The sequence below is a fragment of the Saimiri boliviensis genome, chromosome 2 (assembly GCF_048565385.1).
Source record: "Saimiri boliviensis isolate mSaiBol1 chromosome 2, mSaiBol1.pri, whole genome shotgun sequence".
Lineage (NCBI taxonomy): Eukaryota > Metazoa > Chordata > Mammalia > Primates > Cebidae > Saimiri > Saimiri boliviensis.
Window position 1 is genome coordinate 47,528,538 of NC_133450.1, and position 24,584 is coordinate 47,553,121.

A 24,584-nucleotide genomic window follows, 5' to 3' on the forward strand; every position below is an offset into this window, starting at 1 on the left:
AAGGCTAATATTTTGTCCTTTCTTTTTTTAAATTTTTTATTTTTTGAATTTTGAGATATACAACCTCTTTCGTCTGTAAGGGACTGGGAAATCTAAATGGTGTGAACCCAGGGGTCTTTCCCTCTTCCCCGACCTCCCAACTCTAAAGGCAAGCACTTTATATTTTCCTCTTAGTTATTCACTAAGGATTTAAAATAAAATTTTATTGAAAGAGGAATCAGTATCTGATTTTTCTGGGAGACAGAAATGTAAACTTATGAGCAGGGCACTGGGGTTCTCTTCCTTCTGTCATCTTCAGACCTCTTTCCTCTCTTCTGCCCACAGGTTCTGGCTAAGATGCTGTCTGGGCCCTGTGGGTCCTGGGCCTGGCACTCTACAGAGTTACTCTCTAGGCAGCCATGATTAGGGAGAGGGTTGGGACTGGCCATCAAAAGGGCACCAAGCCTTCAGCCAGGCACTATAGCCACCAACTTCACATGGTAGTCTGGGCTCCACAGTTCTTGTTAGAGAGCCCCAACTTCAGGCCTGGGGTTAGACTAGAGGTCTAAATGAAGAGGAGACACTTGAGGGTGACCCGAAACTATTCTAGAGGCCCTGGGGTCTGAGAATAGAGGAGTCAGAAGAGTTGTTAAACCTGTACCTGCTGTTCCTGGCGCCCCTTCCCCCAGCACAAATTGTACTGTCACCCCAGCAGGGTACTCCCAAACTGGATTCCTTGCTCTAAGTCCCATAAAAGATACTCCGGCCTAGACTGCCATGTCCAACACGCTTTTCATGAGACGTGAGGGCTCCAAATCGACTGACCCTCCCTTCCCTTTCCTCTGTGTTCATTTTACTACCAAACTGGAAGTTTTTTCTTCACAAAGCCACTTGACACCTACTTTTTTGTATATTCACTTCCAGCAAACTACTTCCAACCCAGGCCACAGCCTTCAGCTTCTGTCTTCCTGCATATGACACCAGCTTAGCTTTCCAGACTTCCTCCTGTGATTTCACTCATCAACCCTCAATGGCTCACACACAGGATCAAATCTGGATGCATAAGTCCTCCTAGGACCTTCCTCCTGCCTCATTTGACAAGCTTCAGTACTGCCTTTGAGCCTCCCTGCCTCCATGGACCTCCCTTCTTCTCTTCAGTCTTGTCCATCATCCTGGGAAGCCAAGCACCTATACAGGCTCTGCACTAGCAGTGAAGAAATCAGGTACTGAGTGCAGAGGTGTACAAACCTTGTTGTGCTCTCAATTTGATGAAATTCCTCCTAGACCTTCTTTGTACAAGGTCTAAATTACCTCCTTGACTCCCTTTATTTTTCTTTTAATTCTTTTTTTTAAAAATTGGCTGGGTACAATGGCTCATGCCTGTAATCCCAGAACTTTGGGAGGCTGAGGTAGGTGGATCACTTGAGGTCAGGAGTTCGAGACTAGCCTGGCCAACATGGTGAAACCCTGTCTCTACTAAAGATACAAAAAATTAGCCAGGCATGGTGGCAGACACCTGTAATTGCAGCTACTCAGGAGTGTGAGGCAGGAGAATTGCTTGAACCTGGGAGGCGGAGGTTGCAGTAAGCTGAGATCGCACCACTGCACTTCAGCCTGGGCGACGAGTAAAACTGTGTCTCAAAAAAAAAAAAAAAATCTTTTTTTTTTTTTTTGCCTGGGCACAGTGGTTTATGCCTGTAATCCCAGCACTTCGGAAGATCAAAGTGTGAGGACTAGCCCCGTGGCTAGTTTGAGACTAGCCTGGGTGACATAGTGAGACTCTACCTCTACAAAAAATTCTTTTTTTTTTTTTTTGAGACAGAGTCTCTGTCACTCAGGCTGGAGTACAGCTGTGGTTGTGCAATCTTGGTTCACTGCTGCAACCTCCACCTTCTAGGTTCCAGTGATCCACCTCCCTCAGCCTCTCAAGTAGCTGGGATTACAGGTGCACACCACCATGCCTGGCTAATTTTTGTATTTTTAATAAAGACGGGGTTTCACCATGTTGGTCAGGCTGGTCTCAAACTCCTGACCTCAGGTAATCCTCCCACCTCGGCCTCCCAAAGTGCTGGGATTATAGGCATGAGTCACCGCACCTGGCCTCCCAAAATACTTTTTTTTTTTTTTTTTTAGACGGAGTTTCGCTCTTGTTACCCAGGCTGGAGTGCAATGGCGCCATCTCGGCTCACCGCAATCTCCGCCTCCTGGGTTCAGGCAATTCTCCTGCCTCAGCCTCCTGAGTAGCTGGGATTACAAGCACGCGCCACCATGCCCAGCTAATTTTTTGTATTTTTAGTAGAGACGGGGTTTCACCATGTTGACCAGGATGGTCTCGATCTCTTGACCTCGTGATCCACCCGCCTCGGCCTCCCAAAGTGCTGGGATTACAGGCTTGAGCCACCGCGCCTGGCCAATAAATACTTGTTGAACAAATGGATGAATTAATGAACAAACTATTCTGTGTTCCTTGCCTTTCTCCTAAACTGGGTTCCAGGCACTGTTAGGGCAGATGCCCTACTTCATTGTCTTTGAGCCCCAAAGGGAGCACTTACAAATACTGACAATTTTTGGGAGGCTGAGGCAGAAGGATTGCTTGTGCCCAGGAGTTTGAGGCTGCAATGAGCTATGATCACATCACTGTACTCCAGCCTGGGTGACAGAGCGAGATCTTGTCTCTTATTTTTATTTTTATAAAAAGAGATGGGGTATCACCATGTTGGTCAGGCTGCTGGCTGGTCTTGAACTCCTGACTTCGTGATCCGCCCACCTCGGCCTCCCAAAGTGCTGGGATTACAGGCGTGAGTCACCTTGCCTGGCCTGAGATCTTGTCTCTTAAAAAAAAAAATGAAATGGCCGGACGCAGTGGCTCAAGCCTGTAATCCCAGCACTTTGGGAGGCTTAGGCGGGTGGATCACGAGGTCAAGAGATCAAGACCATCCTGGTCAACGTGGTGAAACCCCGTCCCTACTAAAAATACAAAAAAAATTAGCTGGGCATGGTGGCACGTGCCTGTAATCCCAGCTACTCAGGAAGCTGAGGCTGAAGAATTGCCTGAACCCAGGAGGCAGAGGTTGTGGTGAGCCGAGATCGCGCCATTGCACTCCAGCCTGGGTAACAAGAGCGAAACTCTGTCTCAAAAAATAAATAAATAAATAAAATTGATAACTTATGTATAGTGATTGAAACAGTTTGTAAGCATCATGCAGAAACCAATTTAGCTGAGCTCAATAGGATAGGGATTGGGAATACTGGAATTCAAGAGCATAGAGTTCCCAAGCAGGCTTGGACGAAGGAGCTGTGTGGTCTGAAACAGTCTATATGGACTTCTGTTTCCTCATTGGTAAAGCCAGGACTTGGACTAGATCTCTAAATCCCTTTCAGCTTTCACATTTTGGTTGTAAATAGAGTACAACTGCACATTCATTTGGCAAATATTTACTGAGCTAGATGCAAGGCACTCACTGAGAAGACCCCAACCTCAAGAGCTCACAAATTGAAGGAGACTAAGAAGATAGGACAGCTCAGCTACAGTAAGAGATAAGTCTTAGGAAGAAGCATGCCCTGGAGTCAAGGCAGAGAAAGGGCATTCTAGGCCAAAGAAATGGCTGTGCAAAGGTAGGAGGCATAGGGACAAGGGTTATTTGTTATTACAACCATACAACTTAAATTTACACAAATAATTGTTTGAGAATATGGCTTTTCTAGGCTGAGAAGTATGTGCTGATTCCAACAAAGCTAAAGTCTGTTTCAGCTGGGAGAACCCTGACAGGTGAGAAAGGACCACATGTGGCATGCTCATAACCTAAGTTGCTCAGGTTGAGGAAGTGACCCCAGTAAGTCCTCTTGGAGTTTCATGTAAGATTGACTTCTGTGGCCAGGCACAGTGGCTTATGCCTGTAATCCCAACACTTTGGAAGGCCAAGGTGGGTTGATCACCTGAGGTCAGGAGTTCGAGACCGGTCTGGCCAACATGGTGAAACCCCTGTCTACTAAAAAATAAAAAAATTAGCCGATGTGCTATCGGGCACCTGTAATCCCAGCTACTCGGGAGGCTGAGGCAGGAGAATCTCTTGCACCCAGGAGGCAAAGGTTGCAGTGAGCTGACACCGTGCTCTAGCCTGTGTGACAGATTGAAACTCCATCTCAAAAAGCAAAGAAACCAACCTGGCCAACATGGTGAAACCCTGTTTCTTCTAAAAATCCAAAAATTAGCTGGGTGTGGTGGTGGGCACCTGTAATCCCCGCTGCTCAGGAGGCCGAGACACTAGAATCGCTTGAATCTGGCTGGGATGAGGGGAGGAGGTTGCAGTGAGCCGAGATCGCCGAGATAGTGCCACTGCACTCCAGCCTGGACAACCGGGACACGACTCTGTCTTAAAGAAAAAAAAATGACTTCTTCCTCATTGACCTGTGGCCGCTCGAAGGCCGTCATCTTACATCTTTCTACCTCCGCAGCACACAACACGCCTTAGCTGGCAACAAAGTCAGTTTGTGGAATTTGGGGGAAGGGCGGGGTCTAACCTCAGGTCAGACGTGGTGCAAGGTACATCTTGGCACCCAGAAGAGGCTCAGCAGGTTTGCCCCCGAGGTGACCCTACCTCCCCCACCAGTTGAGGCACCCTTGTTGCCAGGCAAGCCACGGGGTTGCGCTGATTGGCCAAGAAGGAACGCCTGTTACTAGAGACGAGAACCAGAGTCCCATTGGTCGGGACACCTCACAATGGACCCCAGCAGCGCGCAGAGTCCTTATGATTGGTTTGCCGCCTGTCTCAGGAGACCCTATTGCCTGGAGCTCAGGGTACTTGGCGCTCCCAACCCGACCCCGGTTCCCCATTGGCCTGGCAAAAGCCGCCATCTAGTGAGCAGCGAAGTGCGGGGCTCCGGAAGGCAGGCTTTCCGCGGTGCGATCTAGTCCTGTGGGAGGCAGCCCGGGCCGTACCGCAGCCGCCCAAACCAGTGCAAGGCCCCAGGGCCTGACATCGCTTCCAGTGCTCGAGAACCAAGGCCTGCTGTGGAGGACACTGTGCTCCCTTGGGACCTGCTCTGAATCCCGGCCCAGGCGTCCCCTCGGAGCTCCGCATCTCCAACCTGGAACCCAACCCAGAAGGCTCAAGTTCGACGGGCCCACTTGGCGTGCGGATCCACTAAGGGTGGATCCACAAAGAGGGGTGCCCATCTCCTGCGTCTTAGTTATCCCGGTAATCGTGTATCCGCCAACTGTTGATCGCCTCATTAACTTGGCTTTCTGGGTGCACCCACCTCCTCACCTGTCCAAACCTGACACTTCTCTCCAAAGTGTTGGGAATTCTGTGCCCTAAAGAATTCCAACTCAGATCCGAACAGGGATCTGGTGGAATCGAGGGTAAAAGGCCGGAGGGACCATGTTCTACTATCCCAATGTGCTTCAGCGCCACACCGGCTGCTTTGCCACCATCTGGTAAGGGCAAGGCCCATGGGCGCATGATGGGGGCACTGCCCGGGATCCCAGACTGACAGCTTCCCCTCCATCCGCATTCTCCCACCTTCCCCACCCACTTCAGGCTGGCAGCGACACGCGGCAGCCGGTTGGTGAAGCGCGAATACTTGAGGGTGAACGTGGTGAAGACCTGGTAAGGCCCAGAAAAGGAGGGCCTGGTGCAGGGTGTGGGTTAGGGGATAGAGTGGGCAAGGCTGTGGGCTCGGTCCTGGGCAAAGCGGTGATCTGGGCGCGTTGTTCCCCAGCGAGGAAATCCTCAATTATGTGCTGGTACGAGTGCAGCCCCTGCAGCCCGGCCTGCCGCGGCCCCGCTTCTCCCTCTATCTCTCGGCCCAACTTCAGATCGGTGTGATCCGCGTCTATTCTCAACAATGCCAGTACCTCGTGGGTAAGACTGGGAACCTTCAGGTGGGGCTGGCTGAGGAGCTGTCTGCTAAGCTGGCTCCCTACCTTGCCCTCACTGCTCACAGAGGACATCCAGCACATCTTGGAGCGCATCCACCGTGCCCAGCTGCAGATCCGAATAGATATGGAGACTGAGCTGTGAGTGTCCCCTGGCCTTTGATGGAACACCTGCTAGCTTGGCCTCAGCCTAGCTCAGCCTCAGTCCTTGACAGCCTACATTCTCTCCCAGACCCAGCTTGCTGCTTCCTAACCACCTGGCCATGATGGAGACCCTGGAAGATGCTCCAGATCCCTTTTTTGGGATGATGTCTGTGGATCCCAGACTTCCTAGTCCTTTCGATATCCCTCAGGTAGGGCTCATTCCCCCAGACTCACAAATTGACAATGCAGAAGGGGCGTGCTATCCCTGTGTCACTCTGACATTGGGGTTGGGGAAGGAAGCTTGCCACAGCTCTCTCCCACAGGAGATGGTGCAGGGGGACTGCCATGGTGGACCCATCTGGGCGAAGCTCCCATACTTATCTACTTGAGGCCAATCTGATCAGATGGTTTCCCCAAGTGAGGCAGCTTTTGTCCCCACTTGTCTCCACACTGTTCTCACTGTCACGACCCTAATCCAGGCTCTCATGTCTGCATTGGGCTTCCTTACATCTAGATGTAAGATGGCTCCTCCATCTATTCCCAGTATTCCTACAGCTTAATGTCACCCCATTCCTTGGTTCCCCATTTGAATAGTGGCTCCTGCTGCAAACAGAATATTAGCATTTAGGGCTTTCCATGACCCAGTTTATTTTTTTATTTTGTTATTATTTTGAAGACAGGATCTTGCTCTTTGACCCAGGCTGGAGTGCAGTGGCATGATCTCAGCTCACTGCAACCTCTGCCTCCCCAGTTCAAGTGATTTTCCTGCCTCAGCCTCCGGAGTAGCTGGGATTACAGGCACGTGGCACCACATCCTGCTAATTGTTTTTATTTATTTTTATTTTATTTATTTATTTATTTTGAGACGGAGTTTCGCTCTTGTTGCCCAGGCTGGAGTGCAATGGCGCGATCTCGGCTCACCGCAACCTCCGCCTCCTGGGTTCAGGCAATTCTCCTGCCTCAGCCTCCTGAATAGCTGGGATTACAGGCACGCGCCACCATGCCCAGCTAATTTTTTGTATTTTTAGTAGAGACGGGGTTTCACCCTGTTGACCACGTTGGTCTCGATCTCTCGACCTCGTGATCCACCCGCCTCGGCCTCCCAAAGTGCTGGGATTACAGGCTTGAGCCACCGCGCCCGGCCTTATTTTTTTATTTTTTTTTTTGAGACGGTGTTTCGCTCTTGTTACCCAGGCTGGAGTGCAATGGCGCGATCTTGGCTCACCGCAACCTCCGCCTCCTGGGTTCAGGCAATTCTCCTGCCTCAGCCTCCTGAGTAGCTGGGATTACAGGCACGTGCCACCATGCCCAGCTAATTTTTTGTATTTTTAGTAGAGACGGGGTTTCACCATGTTGACCAGGATGGTCTCGATCTCTCGACCTTGTGATCCACCCGCCTCGGCCTCCCAAAGTGCTGGGATTACAGGCTTGAGCCACCACGCCCGGCCTGTTTTTATTTTTTTTGAGACAGGAGTCTTGCTCTGTCGCCCAGGCTGGAGTTCAGTGGTGCATCTCTGCTCACCACAACCTCTGTCTCCCAGGTTCAAGCAATTCTCCTGCCTCAGCCTCCTGAGTAGCTGGGACTACAGGCACTTGCTACCATGCCTGGTTAATTTTTGAATTTTAATAGAGACGGCATTTCACCATGCTGGCCAGGCTGGTTTCGAACTCCTGACCTCATGATCCACCTGCCTTGTTCTCCCAAAGATTACAGGCATGAGCCACCGCAACCAGCCCAATTTTTGTAGTTTTAGTATACACGGAGTTTTGCCATATTGGCCAGGCTGGTCTCGAACTCCTGACCTCAGGTGATCACTTGCCTTGGCCTTCCAAAGTGCTGAGATTACAGACATGAGTCACTTTGCCTGGCCTATTATTACTTTTTGAGACAGGGTCTCACTCTGTCACCCAGGCTGGAGTGCAGTGGCGCAATTTTGTCTCACCGCAACCTGTTTCCCCTGTTCAAGCAATTCTCCTGCCTCAGCCTCCCAAGTAGCTGGGATTACAGATGCGTACCACCACACCGGCTAATTTTTGTATTTTTTAGTAGGGACGGGATTTCACCATGTTGCTCAGACTGCTTTTGAACTCCTGACCTCAAGCGATCCGTCCACCTCGGATTATAGGCCACCACACCCGGCACATGCCCCAGTTTAGAGCTAGTCATCCCCAGACTTCTCTCTCATTCCCCTGTGCATCTGTGGCTCCTAAACACCAGTTTGGCCCTTGTTCCTCAGTGATGCCACATTCACATCTTTGCTTGTGCTGTTTCCCTAGACCATAATGGTCACTCCTCATCCTCTATGAGTCAGTTTCTACATAATTCTTATAGACCTGGCTCAAATGCTACCCTTCTCTATGAAATATTTATCCCAGTCCAGCCAGAACCAAATGCAGTTTGGGAGCTTAGCACTTTGCTAAGGCCTTGTTTTACCCTTTGCCTTGACTCTTGTGGGGTTATATACAATGTTGTCTCCCCACTAGACCTTAAGATCAAGAATCTTTTTTGTTCACCTCTGTCAACCATAACATTTCACAAGGGTAAGGATGCACTGCTTCTTGCACAAATTGATAAGGGCTAGATAACTGGGGTGCGGATTGGGGAGGGAGATGAGAGCAGGAACTGAGGAAAGACTAGATAGTGTGTGAGTTTACTGCAAACTGATGTCAATGCAACAAGAATTAGGCATAAAAGGAGATTACCATGCATTGTTGAAGAAGGTTGTGAAAGTGGAAAAGCAGAGGGCTGAAGCTAAATCCTTTATTTTGTTTGCAATCCCTCCCCAAAGATTCGACATCTTTTAGAGGCTGTGTCCCCAGAAAGAGTTGAAGAGATTCCTCCTGAAGTGCCTACAGAGCCCAGGAAGCCAGGTCAGCAGAGAACCTACTTTCTGGTGAGAGGCATAGGCAGGCCCAAGAGCTGTAGAAATGACCATTTTTGAGCATAAGAGCCGGGCCCTGTGAAGGGCAGTTATTTATTTATTTTTTTGAGATGGTATCTCCCTGTCACCCAGGCTGGAATGCAGTGGCACAATCTTGGCTCACTGCAACCTCCGCCTCCTGGGTTCAAGCAATTCTCCTGTCTCAGCCTCCCTAGTAACTGGGACTACAAGCATGAACTACCATGCCTGGCTAATTTTTGTATTTTTAGTAGAGATGGGGTTTTGCCATGTTGGCCAGGCTGGTCTCGAACTCCTGACCTAGGATGATCTGCCCACCTTGGCCTCCCAAAGTGCTAGAATTATGGACGTCAGCTACCACGTCTGATGAGGGGCACTTTATATATGTAACCTCATCAGTACCTTATAAGAGTCCTCTGAGGTCAGATTTCTTTTATTTTTTTTTTTTTTGAGATGGAGTTTTGCTCTTGTTGCTCAGGCTGGAGTGCAATGGCTCAATCTCGGTTCACCGCAACCTCTGCCTACCTTGTTCAAGTGATTGATTCTCTAGTTTTAGCCTCCCAAGTAGCTGAGATTACAGGCATGCGCCACCATGCCCTGCTAGTTTTTTGTATTTTTTAGTAGAGGTGTTTTCTCCATGTTGGTCAGGCTTGTCTCAAACTCCTGACCTCAGGTGATCCACCCGCTCTGAGGTCAGATTTATTATTATTATTATTATTATTATTATTATTTTTTTTTTTTCTGAGACAGAGTCTCATTCTGTTGTCCAGGCTGGAGTGCACTGGTGTACTTTAGGCTTACTGCAATCTCCGCCTCCCGGGTTCAAGTGCTTGTCCTCCCAAGTAGCTGAGATTATAGGTGTGTACCACCATGCTCAGCTAATTTTTGTATTTTTACTAGAGATGAGTTTTTGCCATGTTGGCCAGGCTGGTCTTGAACTTCTGACCTCACGTGATCCACCCACTTCAGCCTCCGAAAGTGCTGGGATTACAGGCATGAGCCACCATGCCTTTTTTTTTTTTTTTTTTTTTTTTTTTCCCTTTTTTTCCCCCAGGCTGGAGTACAGTGGTATGATCATAGGTCACTGCAGCATTGACCTCCAGGGCTCAAACAATCTGCCTACCTCAGCCTCCAGTGTAGACAGGACCACAGGAATGAGCCACCACACCCGGCTAGTTTTTAAATTTTTTTGTAGAAACGGTCTATGTTTGTTGCCCAGGCTGGTCTCAAACTCCTGGGCTCAAATGAGCCAAAGTCTTGAGATTACAGGTGTGAGCCACTTTGCCCAGCCTCCCCACTTTACAGATGAGGAAAGTGAGGCTCACGGTGATCAAGCAGTGTACCCAGGGTCAGGATGCCAGGGTCTAGCCTGGGTCTGATTAGAACCCAGGTTACCTTGACTCGAGTCCATGCTTTTGGCTCACTGCATGGCTGTGGGAATTTGGAAAGAAGCAGAGAGGCTGGCGACTCCCCTGCCCTTCCAGACAGGATTCTGGTCACTATGCTTCCCCCAGAGGCCATCACGCTCCGGGAGGAAGAGCCCATACGGATGCTGCAGATTGAGGTGAGTTGTCCCCTGTACACAGGGCCTGAGGTCCAGCCCCCTTGCATCTACTTCTCTCTGCCCCCAGAGCCCTGGCTTTTCCATCTCCATTTCCCTATTCTCTGTCCCTGTACTTGAGCACCCACTGGCTTCCTTGAACTCAGCCCTGTGGTGTGCCTCTATGACCCACTCTCCTGGATCCACTTGCCTTTTCAGAAATGTTATTGAGTCCCCTCCCCTTGCACTTCTCTGGACAGGGTGAACGGGATATCCCAGAGATCAGCCGCCGAGACTTGGACCTACTGATTGCAGAGGAAGATGAAGCTATCTTGCTAGAAGCCAGGCGTCTCCAGCAGCTTAGGGCCCGCCTGGCACTGGAAGGTCAGACCCCTGGCACGGGTAGTCTGGTCCTGGACAATGCTTTTATTTTTCCTTTTCTGTCCTGTGAACTCTGATTCTCTCTCCACAGAGGCAAAGGAGGAGCCCCGGGCCCCAGAGGGTGAAATCATAGTCCCCCGGATCTCACCTCCAGCTCCTGCAGAGTAAGGGCAGGAATTCCTAGACCAGGTAGGGAGTCAGTGCTCGGAAGGGTCACCTCATTTATCTTGCCCATTTCCCCTCAGGGTAGAAGGAATAGGAGAGCCACTTCCAGTCCAGGTCCTGGTCCCTGAGGAGCTGAGGCCGACAGGCTGGGAGCCTGAGGCCCTGCTCATGGGTGAGTGTCTACCGTACCCTGGGTGCTTTCCTGGGACTACCTGGATACTGCTGCAGACAAGGGCTTTATATCCCAACCTGTTGAAGGGGGAGGACCCTGCAGTTTCTTGCCCTGGGGTCTGCAAGCGGTAAGGGGCTTATGGGACAGCCACAACCTTGGGTGTTGTTGCAGAGGTGACCCCCCCAGAGGAACTTCGTCTGCCAGCCCCACCCAGCCCAGAGGTGAGTAGCATCCCTTCCTATCCTCTTCATTTGCCCTCCCCTCCCAGGGCTGCCTCCTCAAGCCCTGGGCACTGCTAGCTTACAGGAAGCCTTAGTGCAGATCATAAAAGATGTCCCTTTCTACACCCCATCACATCTGGCCTGCACTTACTTCCCAGATGGGTACCCTTATACAAGTTATGAGCTGCACAAGTGCATGAAGACCTTGCTTAAGCCTTTTCCCCAGGTTCCTCTAGGGGCAGGGTGTGGGGCCCTGTTAGCAGTCCACCAGAATGACAGAAAAAGGAGTAATGGGCAGCCTTGCCCCTACCTGCCCTCCCCACTCAGCGGAGGCCTCCGGCACCCCCACCTCCTCGCCGCCGCCGTCGCCGCCAGTTACCATTCTGGGACGAGGAGACACAGATCTCCCGGGAGAAATTCCGGAAACAACTACAAACCAGAGCCCACTGCCGGGAATGTGTGAGTGCAGCCCAGGCTTTGCTGGGGGAGGGATGGAGGCAGGGATGACCAGGGACAGGTGCAGGCTGGGCCTTCTAAACTCCTCAGGTGGGTATGGGGAGGATTGGGAACTTGATGAAAAATCCCCTCCATTCCCCAGAAAATGCATACGACATGTGTTCACATACACCATTTAGTAATAAACAGGGCAAGCAAGGTCATGAGCCCAAAGGCTGGGGAAGTCCAGAGGCCCTGGAACAATGCATTGCAAAAAGACAAAGGGGAACTGAGGAGTGGCTGCTTCATAATGGGCTTCTGGCCTTCCCTCACCACACAGCCCATGGTGCAGCCTCCTGAGAGGACCATCACAAGCCCTGTGGAGTTGTTCAGAACCCCAACTCTGTGTAAGAATGGCAGGGGCTGGGCACGAAGGATCCTCAAAACCAATTCCTCATTCCTGGTGCTCCTCAGAGCTCAAACCCTGTGCCTATTGCCCGCTTGTCCACAGCTGGCTGGCTACCCCCTGAACTACTGGGCCTTTGGACTTCCTGTGCCCAGCCACTCCCAAGAGCACTCAGGCGAGAGCTGACCGAAGAGGCTGCTGAGAGGGAGGCAGCTGCTGAGGAAGAAAGGAGAAGGATTGAAGCTCCAAGTGAGATTGAGGTAACTGTACCACCTGTTTTCTGAATTGCCCCAAGGCTGGGCTCTGCCTGACCCAGCTGGCTGCCTTCTCCTGCCACAAGAGCCAACAGCACAGGCTCACTGGCCTTGGGCCTTCTGAGGCCCAAGTCCCAGATGCTTGGGATCTTAGTTCTGCTTCTGCCATCCACAGGTCCCAAGGGAGGCCTGGGAGCCCAGTGGTCCCCTTATGGTGTCTGCAGGTAAGCACCTAGAAAAGAGGGGCAGTGAGACCACCACCCTAACCACTGCCCCAGGAAACTAGTACCCCAACTGCTGAAGCTGTTTCATGAGTGAAGGCATATGTACGTGACATGAACGCAGATTGGTCCTCCTCAGCTCCCCATCTGTGTGCTTTTAACAAGTCACTGCACAGCTCTGGCATCCACTTACGCCAGGTGACCACAAGGTCCTAACTACCACCCAAGCAGATGCCCCCCTGTGCCTTTCCTCCTTCAACAGAGCTCTCCCTGGAGGCAGCTGAAGAGGAGAAGTCCCGTATCAGCCTCATCACACCAGAACGATGGTAAGCAGCCAGGCTTTTTGGGAGCCAGGGCCAGATGGTAGAAATGGCTGCTAGGATGGCTAAGCCCCTTGTCACTGCCACGGCTGCCATCTTACCTGCTGTGACTTTCATGTTCTCCTAGGGCCTTGGCTGAGATGGAGCAGCCAGAGGCTCCTGCATTGCCCATGGTGCCTGAAGTCCCCGAGGTGCCTATGGAGATGCCTTTGGTGCTACCCCCAGAGCTTGAGCTACTCTCACTGGAAGCTGTGCACAGGTACCAGAGAGGCAGTACCTTGATGGGGGTGGACTGGGGCTGAAGCCTCAGCTAATGGTTCTTGATCCCTACAGGGCAGTGGCACTGGAGCTGCAGGCCAACAGGGAGCCCGACTTTAGCAGCCTGGTATCACCTCTCAGCCCCCGCAGGATGGCTGCCCGGGTCTTCTACCTGCTCCTGGGTAAGTGTGTGCGTCTTGTGTATATGGGGCAGAGACACACAAACCAAAGGCCCATAGGCGGACTCCCCCAACCTGTCCTCTCCTCCCCTCTTGACCAGTGCTCTCAGCACAGCAGATTCTTCGCATAGAACAAGAAAAGCCATATGGTCGCCTCCTGATCCAGCCGGGGCCCAGATTCCACCGAGGTTAGAGTCCATTTAAACCGTCAGGAAACCGGCCACTTCGAGTAACCATGCTGTGCTTCACTGGGCCCTGCCTGCCTCATTTCTGAATGTGCATGTCTAGCCTTCTTGCTCTGAGTTATTGTTCAAGCAGAAAACAAACTGCTTTTATTACAATATGATGTCATGACTCATTTGTAACAGATCCAGCCTCAGGGACAGCCCTGTAAAGCAGTAGGCAGGGCTGTTGCCAGATGGGTATGAGGTCCAGAATCTTTGGTAAGGCAAAACTGAACTGGGCTGAGAGGTGGTGGTAAGGCCTGGGCAGGCTCCTTCTCTCTGGCCTGGCTGCAGCCTGCAGTCTAGGAGAGGCCCAGTACAGCCTGGAGCTCCTGAGCCTTGTCAACAGGCAGTGAGCCCAGGGCTGCTTGGAAGCTGTCGGCATGCTCTTTGGCCAAGAATGTCAGGAGCAGCAACAGTGCGGCCTTGGTGTCTGGGTGGAGAGAGAGGGGGAAAGGTCTGGGCTCCTAAAGCCTCGCTGCCCCAGGCCCTCTGAGCCCTACCATACCCCTCCTCCCCCAAGCCCCTGCCCATGACTTCTACCCTCACCTGGTGGGATCTTGTTGTCATCCAGAATGAGGCTGCAGATACGCAAGAGCTCGGGAGCCACATCTACAACCTGTGAGGAAAGAGTGGCTGACTCAGGGCAATATCCCTGGACCCCAGGTCTAGGCGGAGTGGTCGAGACCAAGGAGTGGCAGAGTGTCTTACCAGGGATGGTTTTGCCTGGTACTGATTCACAGGCATCCAAGACAACTATGAACATGAGAAGGACCAATGAAACTTGGTGGTAATGACTTTTTTTGGAGGGGATGGGGGATATGTGACAAGATGATTAGAGTCATAACCTCAAGACCAAAACAAACCCAGACACCCGGCTGGGCACGGTGGCTCACACCTATAATCCCAGCACTCTGGGAGCCTATTGCAGCTGGATCACCTGAGGTCAGGAGTTCAAGACCAGCCTGGCCAACATGGTGAAACCCCGTCTCCACTAAAAAAACAAAAACAAAAACAAAAACAAAACTTAGCCAGGTGTGGTGGCTAATGCCTGTAATCCCAGCTACTTGGGAGGCTGAGGCAGGAGAATCACTTGAATCCGGGAGGCGGAGGTTGCAGTGAGCCAAGGCCATGATACTGTACTTCAGCCTGGGTGACAGAGCGAGACTCTGTCTCAAAAAGAAACCCAGACACCCAAGAGCTCCACCTACACAACAGTCTCTAAAGGTATAAAACAAGGGTGACACAAACACTCCAACATGACTCCAAACCTAGCTACTTGGTACAGGCAAAATCCCTTCAGAGAGCAGAGCTGATCTGATTGAAACATATGGCATGGTGGCCCAGAGGCACCCAGGGCTCCACAGAGCAGTTTAAAAGAGCCCTGGCTTAGGAAACCAGCCTAGGAAAACTGCAACTTCTGGCTCAGACCAAAGGGTAGAAATAGAGCTTCCTCAGGAAAAATGCTACGTGGAGAGGGAAGTCCCACCTGTGCCATCATAGGACTGGCTGCCAATCCTTGCAGACAAGAAATGGTGCAGGGAGTATCAAAGAACAGCTAAAACTGTCAGCTTGCCTCAGGTGCAACTGACAGCCTGGAGCTCCCGAGCCTCATCAGCAGACAGTGCCTATCACTGAGTGGAGTGGCATGCTCCCCTCTGAGGGCTGCCAGCAGCAAGGTTACCTGGTCAGGGCTGCTCTGGTACAGGAAGCTGAAGAGGCGCCCGATGGTGACCCACTCCTCCAAGTCTTCCTTCAGTGGCAGGGCGTGCAGTAGGGCAGCTAGCACCTGGACACACAAATATCTCAGGCCAACCTGCCCTGCCCTCCACCACACTCAGCTTCCAGGCCATGCCTGATGTCTCCCTCCCTCACCTGGGGTTCTGGTTTCCTCATGGGACTGGCCATCAGCAGGCGAGCGAGTGCCCCACAGATGTTGTCACGGACACGATCATGTCGCTCCCGTGCCAGGAGGGGAAAAAGGAGCCCTAGCAGCTTGGGAAAGTTTCTGGTCCACAGTCAAGGAATGGCCCACACACTCAGGTAGAACTTGCCCACCTAGAAGCCCTAGGGACACTTCCCCAACCCCAAGTCCCTCACTTCCTATGAGCCAAGGATACTCCTGGGCAGGGCGGCCCCCGTGCTCTGCCAGCACGCCCATCCCAAAGATGGCATTGCTTCGCACCTCAGGGTCTGCCTCTCGGGCGGTACTCAACAACACAGGGAGCAGCCGAGACACAAACTGGGCTGAGGCGGCACCCAGACCCTGAATGGACTCTGCCAAGGTCCCCATCGCAAAGGACTTCTCTGCCACTGTACAGCCCTGTTTCTGACAGGAGAGGACAGAAAGGGAATACAATCAGCCTGGGCCAAGGATAAAGGCTGGGGTGGGCACCAGGTGCATGAGTGGTTTAGGGCTCGAAGCCAGAGGATGGACACTCACTGTCTTGCATAGCAATAATGGCAGGAAGCCAGCAAAAAATGGGGCAAAGGAGTCTCCCCCAGCCGCGGCTGCCAGGGCAGGGATGGCCTCTCCAGCATGCTCCAGCAACATGGCGTCGTATTCAGCCTGTGGATACAGGTCAGGGGCCGGAGCACCAGGGCCAGCTCAGTGACTGCAGACCTCCCCATGCTCTGCCACCAGCTGCAGGGGTCCCTGGAGCTGCCCTTGGTTGACGGGGCTGACCCCTCTCAGGCTGGGTGTTTCCATGGCCCAGCTTCTTCCCCTGGCTCTCCTGCTCCTATTGCTCCAAGCATACCCCAGTCCACACTTCTCTCCTTCCCTGAACTCCCACTGGCATAGTGGTATCAGAGTTTTGCCCCTCTGGCCATTACCAATCTCTTTTAGTGGCCCTGGCTTTCCCAGTCCAAGCCCGAATACACTGTCCACCCCTGTCCCTATGGAGACTCCCTAGACTGCCTGGTCCCAGTTTTCATCCCTCGCTCTCACCTGATCATCATCTTCTTCCTCCTCCTCATCAGTATCCTGACAGGCTGTCTACAAGAAGAAGTAGCTCAACTTATTAGCCAGAGCTTTCATGCCCCTTCCCTTTTTATGAAAGTCTGGGGGTGGACTTATAGCCAGTCCCCAGTCTGGGCCCAGCACCTCTCCTTCCCAAAGCCCACCTGCCCTGCTCACCTTCCTCTGCAGCACGGCCTTGAGCATGCTACAGAGCTCAGCGAGGCGCCCAGGGGGCTGCAGTGCGAGGGTCCCACAGCTGCGGAGCACCCCTGTCAAGGCCTCCAGCACAGCCATCACCACCTGGCGCTCCCGCTCCGCGTTCACTGCCTGTATGTAAGATGGCACCACTCGGGCCAGGGCGGCCTGCAAAGCTGGGGACATTATTGGCTGAAGCCCCTGTCAGGCCCTGTCCCTCACCGAGAACCCCCAGCCTGGCCCAGCCTCTCTTTCTCACCAGCAGAGTTGGGTTCCGAAGGGCAGCTTTGACAGGCCTTGTGCAGTGCACAGCAAAACTGACCCAGCGCCTCATGGGCTGCCTTCCGCACATTCAGGTGAGGGCACTGCAGGATGAGGAGGGGCGGGATGTGCCTACTGTGTGCACTGTGAACACAGAGTGAGAACCCCACCCACCAGCCCACTCACCTCCAGCAGTTTAAAGACTTCTTCAAAGACACTTTCCATGTACGGAAGGAAGGCTACACTACAGAGAAAGACACAGCTGTGGGTAAGGGGCTCCCAGGCAAGGTTTTCAGTGCCAGGGAAGGGCAAATGCTCACCTGGTGTTCACGGAGATCTCCCCCAGGGCAGCACAGGCGTCTTCCTTCTCATCGAAGAAGGCGTTCTCTACACTGTACCTATAGTAGGATGGGGAGGGAGTGGTGATCAGGTACTAAGCCCTTGTCTGAAACCCAAGTCTAGATTCCTGACCAGAAAAGCACCCCTCTGCACCCTGAGATCTCGGAGTCATCCTCTTCTTCCACGTCCTCATCCATGAGGTCCTCCTCTTCTTCCCCATCACTCTCATCGTCAAACAGAAGGAAGGAGCTGCTCCCGTCATACTGAGGCTGGAGTGGAGGCACGGCAAGGACTTGGGCTCAGCTGGGCCCAGGAGATAAATCCCATCGCAGGGTTGGCCTGGCCCAGCCCACCCACCGTCTGCTCACCACAATGCCCTCGGTGGAACGGAGTGACAGCAGCATGAGTGTGGTGATCTGTTCCAAGTGGGGTGCCAGGCCCTCACCCATCAGACCTGATAAGGCCGCAAATAGGCTGTACCTGGTCAAAGTAGGCACAAGAAATTGTATGGTCCTGCCTGCTACAGCCAGACAGGATGAGGAAGCCCAGGAACACCTGGCTATGGTCCAAACCAGAGGACTAGAGTCTAGGGTGGGGACTCCAGTGGGTTCAGTAGGCAAACAGGAGGGGTGGGGACACAGGGGCAGGCGCAGGGTGAGGGGTCACTCACGTGCAGCGCCGCAAGTCAGGGTCGTCTACCTGGTCGCAGAGGCCCAGACCCAGCTGGCAGCATTCCTCAGCCAGTGGCCTCATGGGCTCCCCCACCGCTCGTGCCAGCACCCCCAGTGTCTCTGTCAGGGCAAGGGTTCCATTAGCACCCAGGCTGTGGAGGTGGGCTATGGGACGACATGTGGTAACTAGGAGGAATTCAGAAATCCCGCCACACCCCTTGGTACATCGTAAAGAATACCCTCTTTTGGGCCGGGCGCGGTGGCTCACGCCTATAATCCCAGCACTTTGGGAGGCTGAGGCGGGTGGATCATGAGGTCAAGAGATCGAGACCATCCTGGTCAACATGGTGAAAACCCCGTCTCTACTAAAAATACAAAAACTAGCTGGGCATGGTGGCGCACACCTGTAATCCCAGCTACTCGGGAGGCTGAGGTAGGAGAATTGCTTGAACTCAGGAGGCAGAGGTTGCAGTGAGCCAATATCGTGCCATTGCACTCCAGCCTGGGTAACAAGAGCGAAACTCTGTCTCAAAAAAAAAAAAAAAAAAAAACAACAACAAGGTGAAACCCCGTCTCTACTAAAAATACAAAAATTAGCTGGGCATGGTGGCACGTGCCTGTAGTCCTAGCTACTCAGCAGGCTGAGGTAGGAGAATTGCTTGAACTCAGGAGGTGGAGGTTGCGGTGAGCCGAGATCGCACCATTGCACTCCAGCCTGGGTAACAAGAGCGAAACTCCGTCTCAAAAAAAAAAAAAAAAAAAAAAGAATACCCCTCTTTCATGAGAAGGAAGACACTTGTGCTCCCGTGGGGGCAGTCTCTCTGAACAACAGGTGAGCATCAGCCTTTTGCTGGCACTGGGACCCTCACCTGGGAGCCTCTTACTCACCCAGGCTCTGGATCTGCACAGGCTGAAGGTCCTCACGGCCTGTCAACAGGAATTCCCGCAGGTGCTCCATGATAGCGGGGAAGTAGGGCAGCAGCGAGGCCTGGGCGGCCGTGGCTACAGGATGGAAGGACAGAATCAGAGCTGGAGAGGGCAGGAACCACCTGCCACAGGGCTTTGGGTGAGGCCCACATCCCTGCCTCCTGCCTCTCTCCTCACCAATAGCTCCCAGGGCGCTCACAGCCAGCTCCTTGGCCCGGGGACTGCTGGGGTTCCTCAGGGGATGCAGCATGCATTCCATAAGCTCCGGAAGGTAGGGCTGCACTTTGGGCCCTGTGGGAAAGGATGCTCCTCTACCAACCAACCTAGGTCTCCTACCTGCTGCATGCCCACCTCCCTCTTTGTGGTGCCATCACACCCCTTCCCCGCAGGCAACAATTCAGGGAGATGCACATCCTGTACATTCAGCCAAAGCCTCATCCCCGTCCCCTGAGCTCCCCACTGCCATCACTACCCAGGTTCTCCACGAAATTCTCCAGGGCATAGCAGGCCTTGGCTAGGTGGTGAGTGTGTCCGAGAGGCACCGACTTCAGGTAGGCGAGCAGCAGCGGCATCACCTCTTTTGAATAGCTGCTGATATGGGGCTGGAGGAAGGAGCAAGCAGGATCCGAGTCAGGTTCACCTGCTGGGCACACACTGGAGTGCTAATGGCAGCAGGAATGCTGGAAGAGCTGAAAGGTGAGGGGAAGGAGACACTCAAGTGATGGTTCTCACACTCAGCCTGGCTCACCTGTAGGTTTTCTGAGAACTGGCCCAGGGCAAACAGCGCGGCATTGTGTACAACTTGCGAGGGGTCCTCCAAGCCCTTACACACGATCTGCAGCAGTGGGGGCAGCAGTCTGGATGGGGCAGGACAAGAGGACACAGGCTGAGGAGCTACACCTGAGAGCCCTAGGCTGACCTGCTCTCTTCATTTCTCCTGGAAAAACCAAGGCTTTTCCTGTCACCAGAGGGTGGGCAGCAGCCCCTGGTCCCTATAGCTGGGAAGCCCTGTCATTTTTATCTTCCAAGCCAGGACACTTTTGAGAATGGGAGGAAATGCTGTTGATAAATAAGCTTGAACAACAAGTATAAACCAGGACAGCCATGGTCCTCCCTGTGGGCAACCCTCACCCTGGGACAGGGGAACAGATACCTCTGCCTGATGTGGTCGCCAGCTCCGTCAGACAGCACGGCCAGCACAAGGAGTCCAGCCTTGCGCTGGTATGGGCTCTCACTCCGCAAGGCCTCTTCTAGCATGGGCATCTAGGGAAGCATGTGGCACTCTCCTGAAACCCCAGCAAGAGCCTGCCCATTCCTGTGGCAATAGGCCTTCACACCTCCCAGGATCTAAATGTCCTTGGTCTCAGGGGACTAGGCACACCTGGAGGTAGGGACACCAGAAGGACAAAGCCACACTTACCAACTGGGGACAGAGCTTCTCGGGAGGCAGGTGTAGCGCCAGCATGTCCACAACCTGAGATGGGATGGGGAGACTTACTTTGCTCGACTCCATCTCTTCCTCACCAACCTCCCACAGCCACCTAACACCTTCCCCCCGTCCTGCCCCACATCTCACTTGTACAGCAAAATGCTTGGGAGTCTCCCCCATCAGCTCAATTTCCAACTCTTCCTCTTCTGAGTCCTGGTCTTCGGGATCCAGCTGGCCTGGTGGGGGCTCAGCAGCCATAATGGGGAAAAGGGTGTGCAGCAAGGGTGGCAGGAGACGATTCTTTAGTAAGGCCTTGATGAAGAACATGCAACAGTGTCCCTAAGAATCTGCTCCCAGGATGGGCTCACATTAAAAATTCCAGTCTTCTCAAGTCTGTAATCCCAGCACTTTTGGAGGCCGAGGCAGGTGGATCACGAGGTCAAGAGATCGAGACCATCCTGCTCAACATGGTGAAACCCCGTCTCTACTAAAAATACAAAACATTAGCTGGGCATGGTGGCGCATGCCTGTAATCTCAGCTACTCAGGAGGCTGAGGCAGGAGAATTGCCTGAACCCAGGAGGCAGAGGCTGTGGTGAGCCGAGATCGCGCCATTGCACTCCAGCCTGGGTAACAAGAGTGAAACTCCGTCTCAAAAAAAAAAAAAAAAAAATTCCAGTCTTGGCCATGCACAGTGGCTCATGCCTGTAATCCTAGCACTTTGGCAGGCCAAGGCAGACAGATCACCTAAGGCAGGCAGATCACCTGAGACGGGGAGTTGAAGACCAGCCTGACCAACATGGAGAAACCCGGTCTCTACTAAAAATACAAAATTAGCTAGGCATGGTGGTGCATGACTGTAATCCCAGCTACTAGGAGGCTGAGGCAGGAGAATCACTTGAACCCAGGAGGCAGAGGATGCGGTGAGCTGAGATTGCGCCACTGCACTCCAGCCTGGGTAACAAGAGCAAAACCCTGTCTCAAAAAAAACCCAAAAAACAGTCTTCCAGGCCATAGAGGTCTGACAGAAGATTCCCAATCTCCCAGGCAGGAGTTGGGGTGAGGCCAGGGCAAGGCTTGGACCCCCACAGTACTTTAGATACCCTGAAATGGACAGAAAGCCCCAAAAGTGAGATTAAGAGTGGAGATGGACGGGTTGGTGATATGTCAACGGGCACTCACCTTGCTTTTGACTTTGACCAAGAAAGTGAGGGAGCAAAGGATACGTACGCGTATCGCATTGCCCAGGGCCACATTTCTAGCCACCTGTCCAGAGATAATAAGAATCAGAGACAGGCCAGGCACGGTGGCTCAAGCCTGTAATCCCAGCACTTTGGGAGGCTGAGGCGGGTGGATCACAAGGTCAAGAGATCGAGACCATCCTGGTCAACATGGTGAAACCCTGTCTCTACTAAAATTACAAAACATTAGCTGGGCATGGTGGCGCGTGCCTGTAGTCCCAGCTACTCAGGAGGCTGAGGCAGGAGAATTGCCTGAACCCAGAAGGCGGAGGTTGCGGTGAGCCGAGATCACGCCATTGCACTCCAGCCTGGGTAACAAGAGCGAAACTCCGTCTCAAAAAAAAAAAAGAATCAGAGACAGGCAAGGAAAGTCCCAACAGGGCATGTGGCAGGGGCCATGTCCATTCTAGGCTCACCTCCAGGCAGAATGTGAGGACTTCAGAGAGGTGGGGAGTGATGATGGGTACCTCGGACTCCAACAGTTCATCCAAAGCCTCAAGGGCCTCACAGGCTTTTGCCTGACAAACAAAACAAGGCACAGGGTTACCATGCTCTTCTTCAGTGGGCCCAGCTGGACACTTCCGCACTCCTTCCAACAGAACTCCTGCCCAGCTGTCCTCACCTCATCTATGGGGATCAGGGTCTGTACCGCCACAATCAGCTTAGGCACCAACATCCGAGCGAGAGGCTGAGGGACACATCAGAGAGAGCATGATGTAGCCTAATCTTACACCCAGCAGCTGGCAGCTTCCTCACAGCCTGAATTGTGAGGAGGAGCCCAGGAACAACAGCCAGGCCCACCTACAGCATCCCCTCTTGATTGTCAGGAAGGGCCACAGGCAGGTAAAGAATCCAAAGCAGTTTTGTAGGGTGTGTGTGTGTGTGTGCGTGTTTGTGTGTTTTGAGACAGTCTTGTTCTGTTGCCAAGCTGGAGTGCAGAGGTGCGATCTCAGCTCACATAACCTCCGCCTCCCTGGTTCGAGTGATTCTCCTGCCTCAGCCTACCGAGCAGCTGGGACTACAGGAGCACACCATCACGACTGGCTAACTTATTGTCCTTTTGGTAGAGACAGAGTTCACCGGGTTGGCCAGGATGGTCTCGATCTCCTGACCTTGTGATCTGCCTGCCTTGGCCTCCGAAAGGGCTGAGATTACAGGCACGAGCCACCATGTCTGGGACAGCTTTCTAACTTTTAAGGGTGAGGACATAAAGGCCTGAGGAAAGGGAGTCAGTGATATGAGTGGGCCCACATCTCACCACGTCTTCAGTGCTGAGGTGGGGGGCCATGGTGGTCAGAGTGCGCAGAGAGTAGAAGAGCAGCCCAGGAGAGCCCACCTCACCAAGAGTCTCATTCAGAAGCCGAAGAAGCTCCCGGTGGTGGGGTTGGAAGGCCTGGGGCCGGGAGGTCACCACCACACTCAGCAGCAAAAGCCCCATCTGTCCAAGAGTAGAGAGGATGGGAGGGCGAGCTTACATGGTCTATCTGGCCTCTTGGGCCCTCCCTCCTCCTGCCAACTATGTGATGGTACCTCTCTCTCTGAGCTGTGGGTGCTGTGGGTACTGTGCTGAAGAAGCTGCAAAAGCTGAGGCCAGGCCTCCAGGCCTTCCTTTCGAAAAATGGTGGCTGAAAGCTGGGCCAAGCTGAGGCTCACACAGTGCCTGCAAACAGGAGAGATCTCCTCCAGTCACCCTCCAATGCCTTCCTCTTGAGTGGCCAGGCTCATTGGGGCAGCCAGGAGGGAAACTTTCAGGAGGGGTGGGTACAGGGTCTTTGCCAAGTTGGGACACATGAGATAGCAGCTCAAAGGGAGCCCAGCAGCACTGCGGGCATGTAATCTGGTAAGTTGTCTTACTTAGCCTGAATTTCAGTCTCATTCTTCTGACTTTGGTTTGCCAGATCATCATCACCCTTTCTCAAGAACTTCAGTCTTCAAAACAGCCTTAAAATCTTCACCTTGGGTCTAGAACGGAAGTCCCTGCCCCCCAAGTCCCAGCCTGCAGCTGAAGGGGAAGGCAAAAACCCAAAGAAGGTCAAGATCCCGAGAGAAGGGAGTAGGTACTCACTCTGTTTCCCTCTGCAGGGCCGTCAAGATCAGGGACTTGAAGCTAGAACACAGGTGGCAGGTGTTTGGTACCCGGCTTGCCCAAGAAAAGCTTCCACCTGGCCCCGCCCCGCCCCAGGCCCAGCCCACCTCTCCCGTTGCTCCGCCGCCAGCCGTCGCCAGCGGGTGTTCAGTCGCCTGCGGGTCAGCACGGCCGCAAACTGTCGGATCTAGGACGAGGAAGTAGGCATGTGGAGGTCCGGGCAGGAAGGTGCTGAGGGGACCGCACGGGGCGTTTACTGGGGCTTGGCCAGTGCAGGGGTCTCACCTGGGGGTCGGCTGCCGAGGCGAGCAGGTCGCAGAGAGCCGGCAAGGCGGCGGGGGCCCGCAGAGCGATGTGGAGCTGTTCCGTGGCCTGGGGGAGAGCTAGGGGTGAGAGTCGGGCCTTTCCCGCAACCTCCCGCTCGCCCTGGTCCGGTTAGGCCTGCTCCATACCCGACGGATGCGCTCGGTGTCCGGCAGCAGCAGTTCCCGTAGGAGCTGCTCCAGACCGGCGGGCTCCATGGCAGCAGCTGAGCCGCCGCTATTGGGCTGAAAGGGGGAGGGGGAGGGACAGCACGTGGAGGCTGACACCCACTTCCGGCGGAAAGAGCGTTCCCGCACGCCCCGCGGGTCGCCAAGGTGATTCAATTCACTTCCCACAAAGAGGTCCGGCTCCTCCACTTCCGTTAGGCTGAGCGCCGGTTGAGTCGCGGAAACCGGGCTCTGGCAATGTAGGTTCCCCACGCGGAGAGTTCCCAAGCTGGGTTGGAGAACTCGAGATTCGGTTATTCAGTGGCC

The 24,584-nt window shown here is 53.4% G+C and overlaps 2 protein-coding genes across 5 annotated transcripts; one reads left to right on the forward strand and one right to left on the reverse strand.

Moving 5' to 3' along the window:
- On the forward strand, window positions 1–14,704 carry REC8 (REC8 meiotic recombination protein). 3 transcript variants are annotated; one of them, XM_010335012.3, is made up of 19 exons: window positions 1–5,416; window positions 5,520–5,588; window positions 5,701–5,843; window positions 5,926–5,998; window positions 6,090–6,210; window positions 8,791–8,872; window positions 10,386–10,465; window positions 10,702–10,825; window positions 10,914–10,986; window positions 11,068–11,159; window positions 11,331–11,380; window positions 11,708–11,839; window positions 12,156–12,222; window positions 12,327–12,481; window positions 12,651–12,699; window positions 12,959–13,022; window positions 13,144–13,275; window positions 13,350–13,456; window positions 13,555–14,704. In XM_010335012.3, exons 1-19 carry the CDS (start codon window positions 5,361–5,363, stop codon window positions 13,644–13,646), a joined length of 1,761 nt encoding a protein of 586 aa, XP_010333314.1. In that variant the 5' UTR covers window positions 1–5,360; the 3' UTR covers window positions 13,647–14,704. The 3 variants fall into 3 exon arrangements, with proteins under 3 accessions (XP_010333314.1, XP_074249355.1, XP_074249354.1); XM_074393254.1 differs by having other exon boundaries at window positions 10,416–10,465; XM_074393253.1 differs by having other exon boundaries at window positions 10,416–10,465; window positions 13,350–14,704.
- On the reverse strand, window positions 13,784–24,570 carry IPO4 (importin 4). Of its 2 annotated transcripts, XM_039468723.2 has the most exons (30): window positions 24,240–24,570; window positions 24,073–24,159; window positions 23,895–23,974; window positions 23,767–23,808; window positions 23,232–23,361; window positions 22,960–23,139; window positions 22,324–22,389; window positions 22,118–22,219; window positions 21,643–21,726; window positions 20,609–20,773; window positions 20,453–20,506; window positions 20,186–20,295; window positions 19,781–19,889; window positions 19,505–19,634; window positions 19,210–19,323; window positions 18,994–19,107; window positions 18,105–18,225; window positions 17,803–17,914; window positions 17,588–17,703; window positions 17,416–17,493; window positions 17,282–17,339; window positions 17,094–17,199; window positions 16,817–17,010; window positions 16,628–16,675; window positions 16,121–16,246; window positions 15,798–16,006; window positions 15,553–15,685; window positions 15,362–15,466; window positions 14,227–14,296; window positions 13,784–14,110 (listed from the first exon to the last, which is right to left on the reverse strand). In XM_039468723.2, exons 1-30 carry the CDS (start codon window positions 24,306–24,308, stop codon window positions 13,980–13,982), a joined length of 3,243 nt encoding a protein of 1,080 aa, XP_039324657.1. In that variant the 5' UTR covers window positions 24,309–24,570; the 3' UTR covers window positions 13,784–13,979. The 2 variants fall into 2 exon arrangements, with proteins under 2 accessions (XP_039324657.1, XP_074249353.1); XM_074393252.1 differs by lacking the exons at window positions 22,118–22,219; window positions 22,324–22,389 and having other exon boundaries at window positions 24,240–24,383.
- Between the last annotated feature and the right edge of the window lie 14 nt (window positions 24,571–24,584).

Excerpts from the sequence above, each read along its gene's own strand:
- REC8 (XM_074393253.1), top strand. The coding sequence starts at position 5,361 with ATGTTCTACTATCCCAATGTGCTTCAGCGCCACACCGGCTGCTTTGCC. Across the intron at positions 10,466-10,701 it reads TACGGATGCTGCAGATTGAG|GGTGAACGGGATATCCCAGA; the intron begins GTGAGTTGTCCC and ends TTCTCTGGACAG. Across the intron at positions 11,840-12,155 it reads GAGCCCACTGCCGGGAATGT|CCCATGGTGCAGCCTCCTGA; the intron begins GTGAGTGCAGCC and ends CTCACCACACAG.
- IPO4 (XM_039468723.2), bottom strand. The coding sequence starts at position 24,308 with ATGGAGCCCGCCGGTCTGGAGCAGCTCCTACGGGAACTGCTGCTGCCG. Across the intron at positions 20,296-20,452 it reads AGAAGCTCTGTCCCCAGTTG|ATGCCCATGCTAGAAGAGGC; the intron begins GTAAGTGTGGCT and ends ATGCTTCCCTAG. Across the intron at positions 17,704-17,802 it reads GTTCCACCGAGGGCATTGTG|CCTCAGTATGACGGGAGCAG; the intron begins GTGAGCAGACGG and ends CCTCCACTCCAG.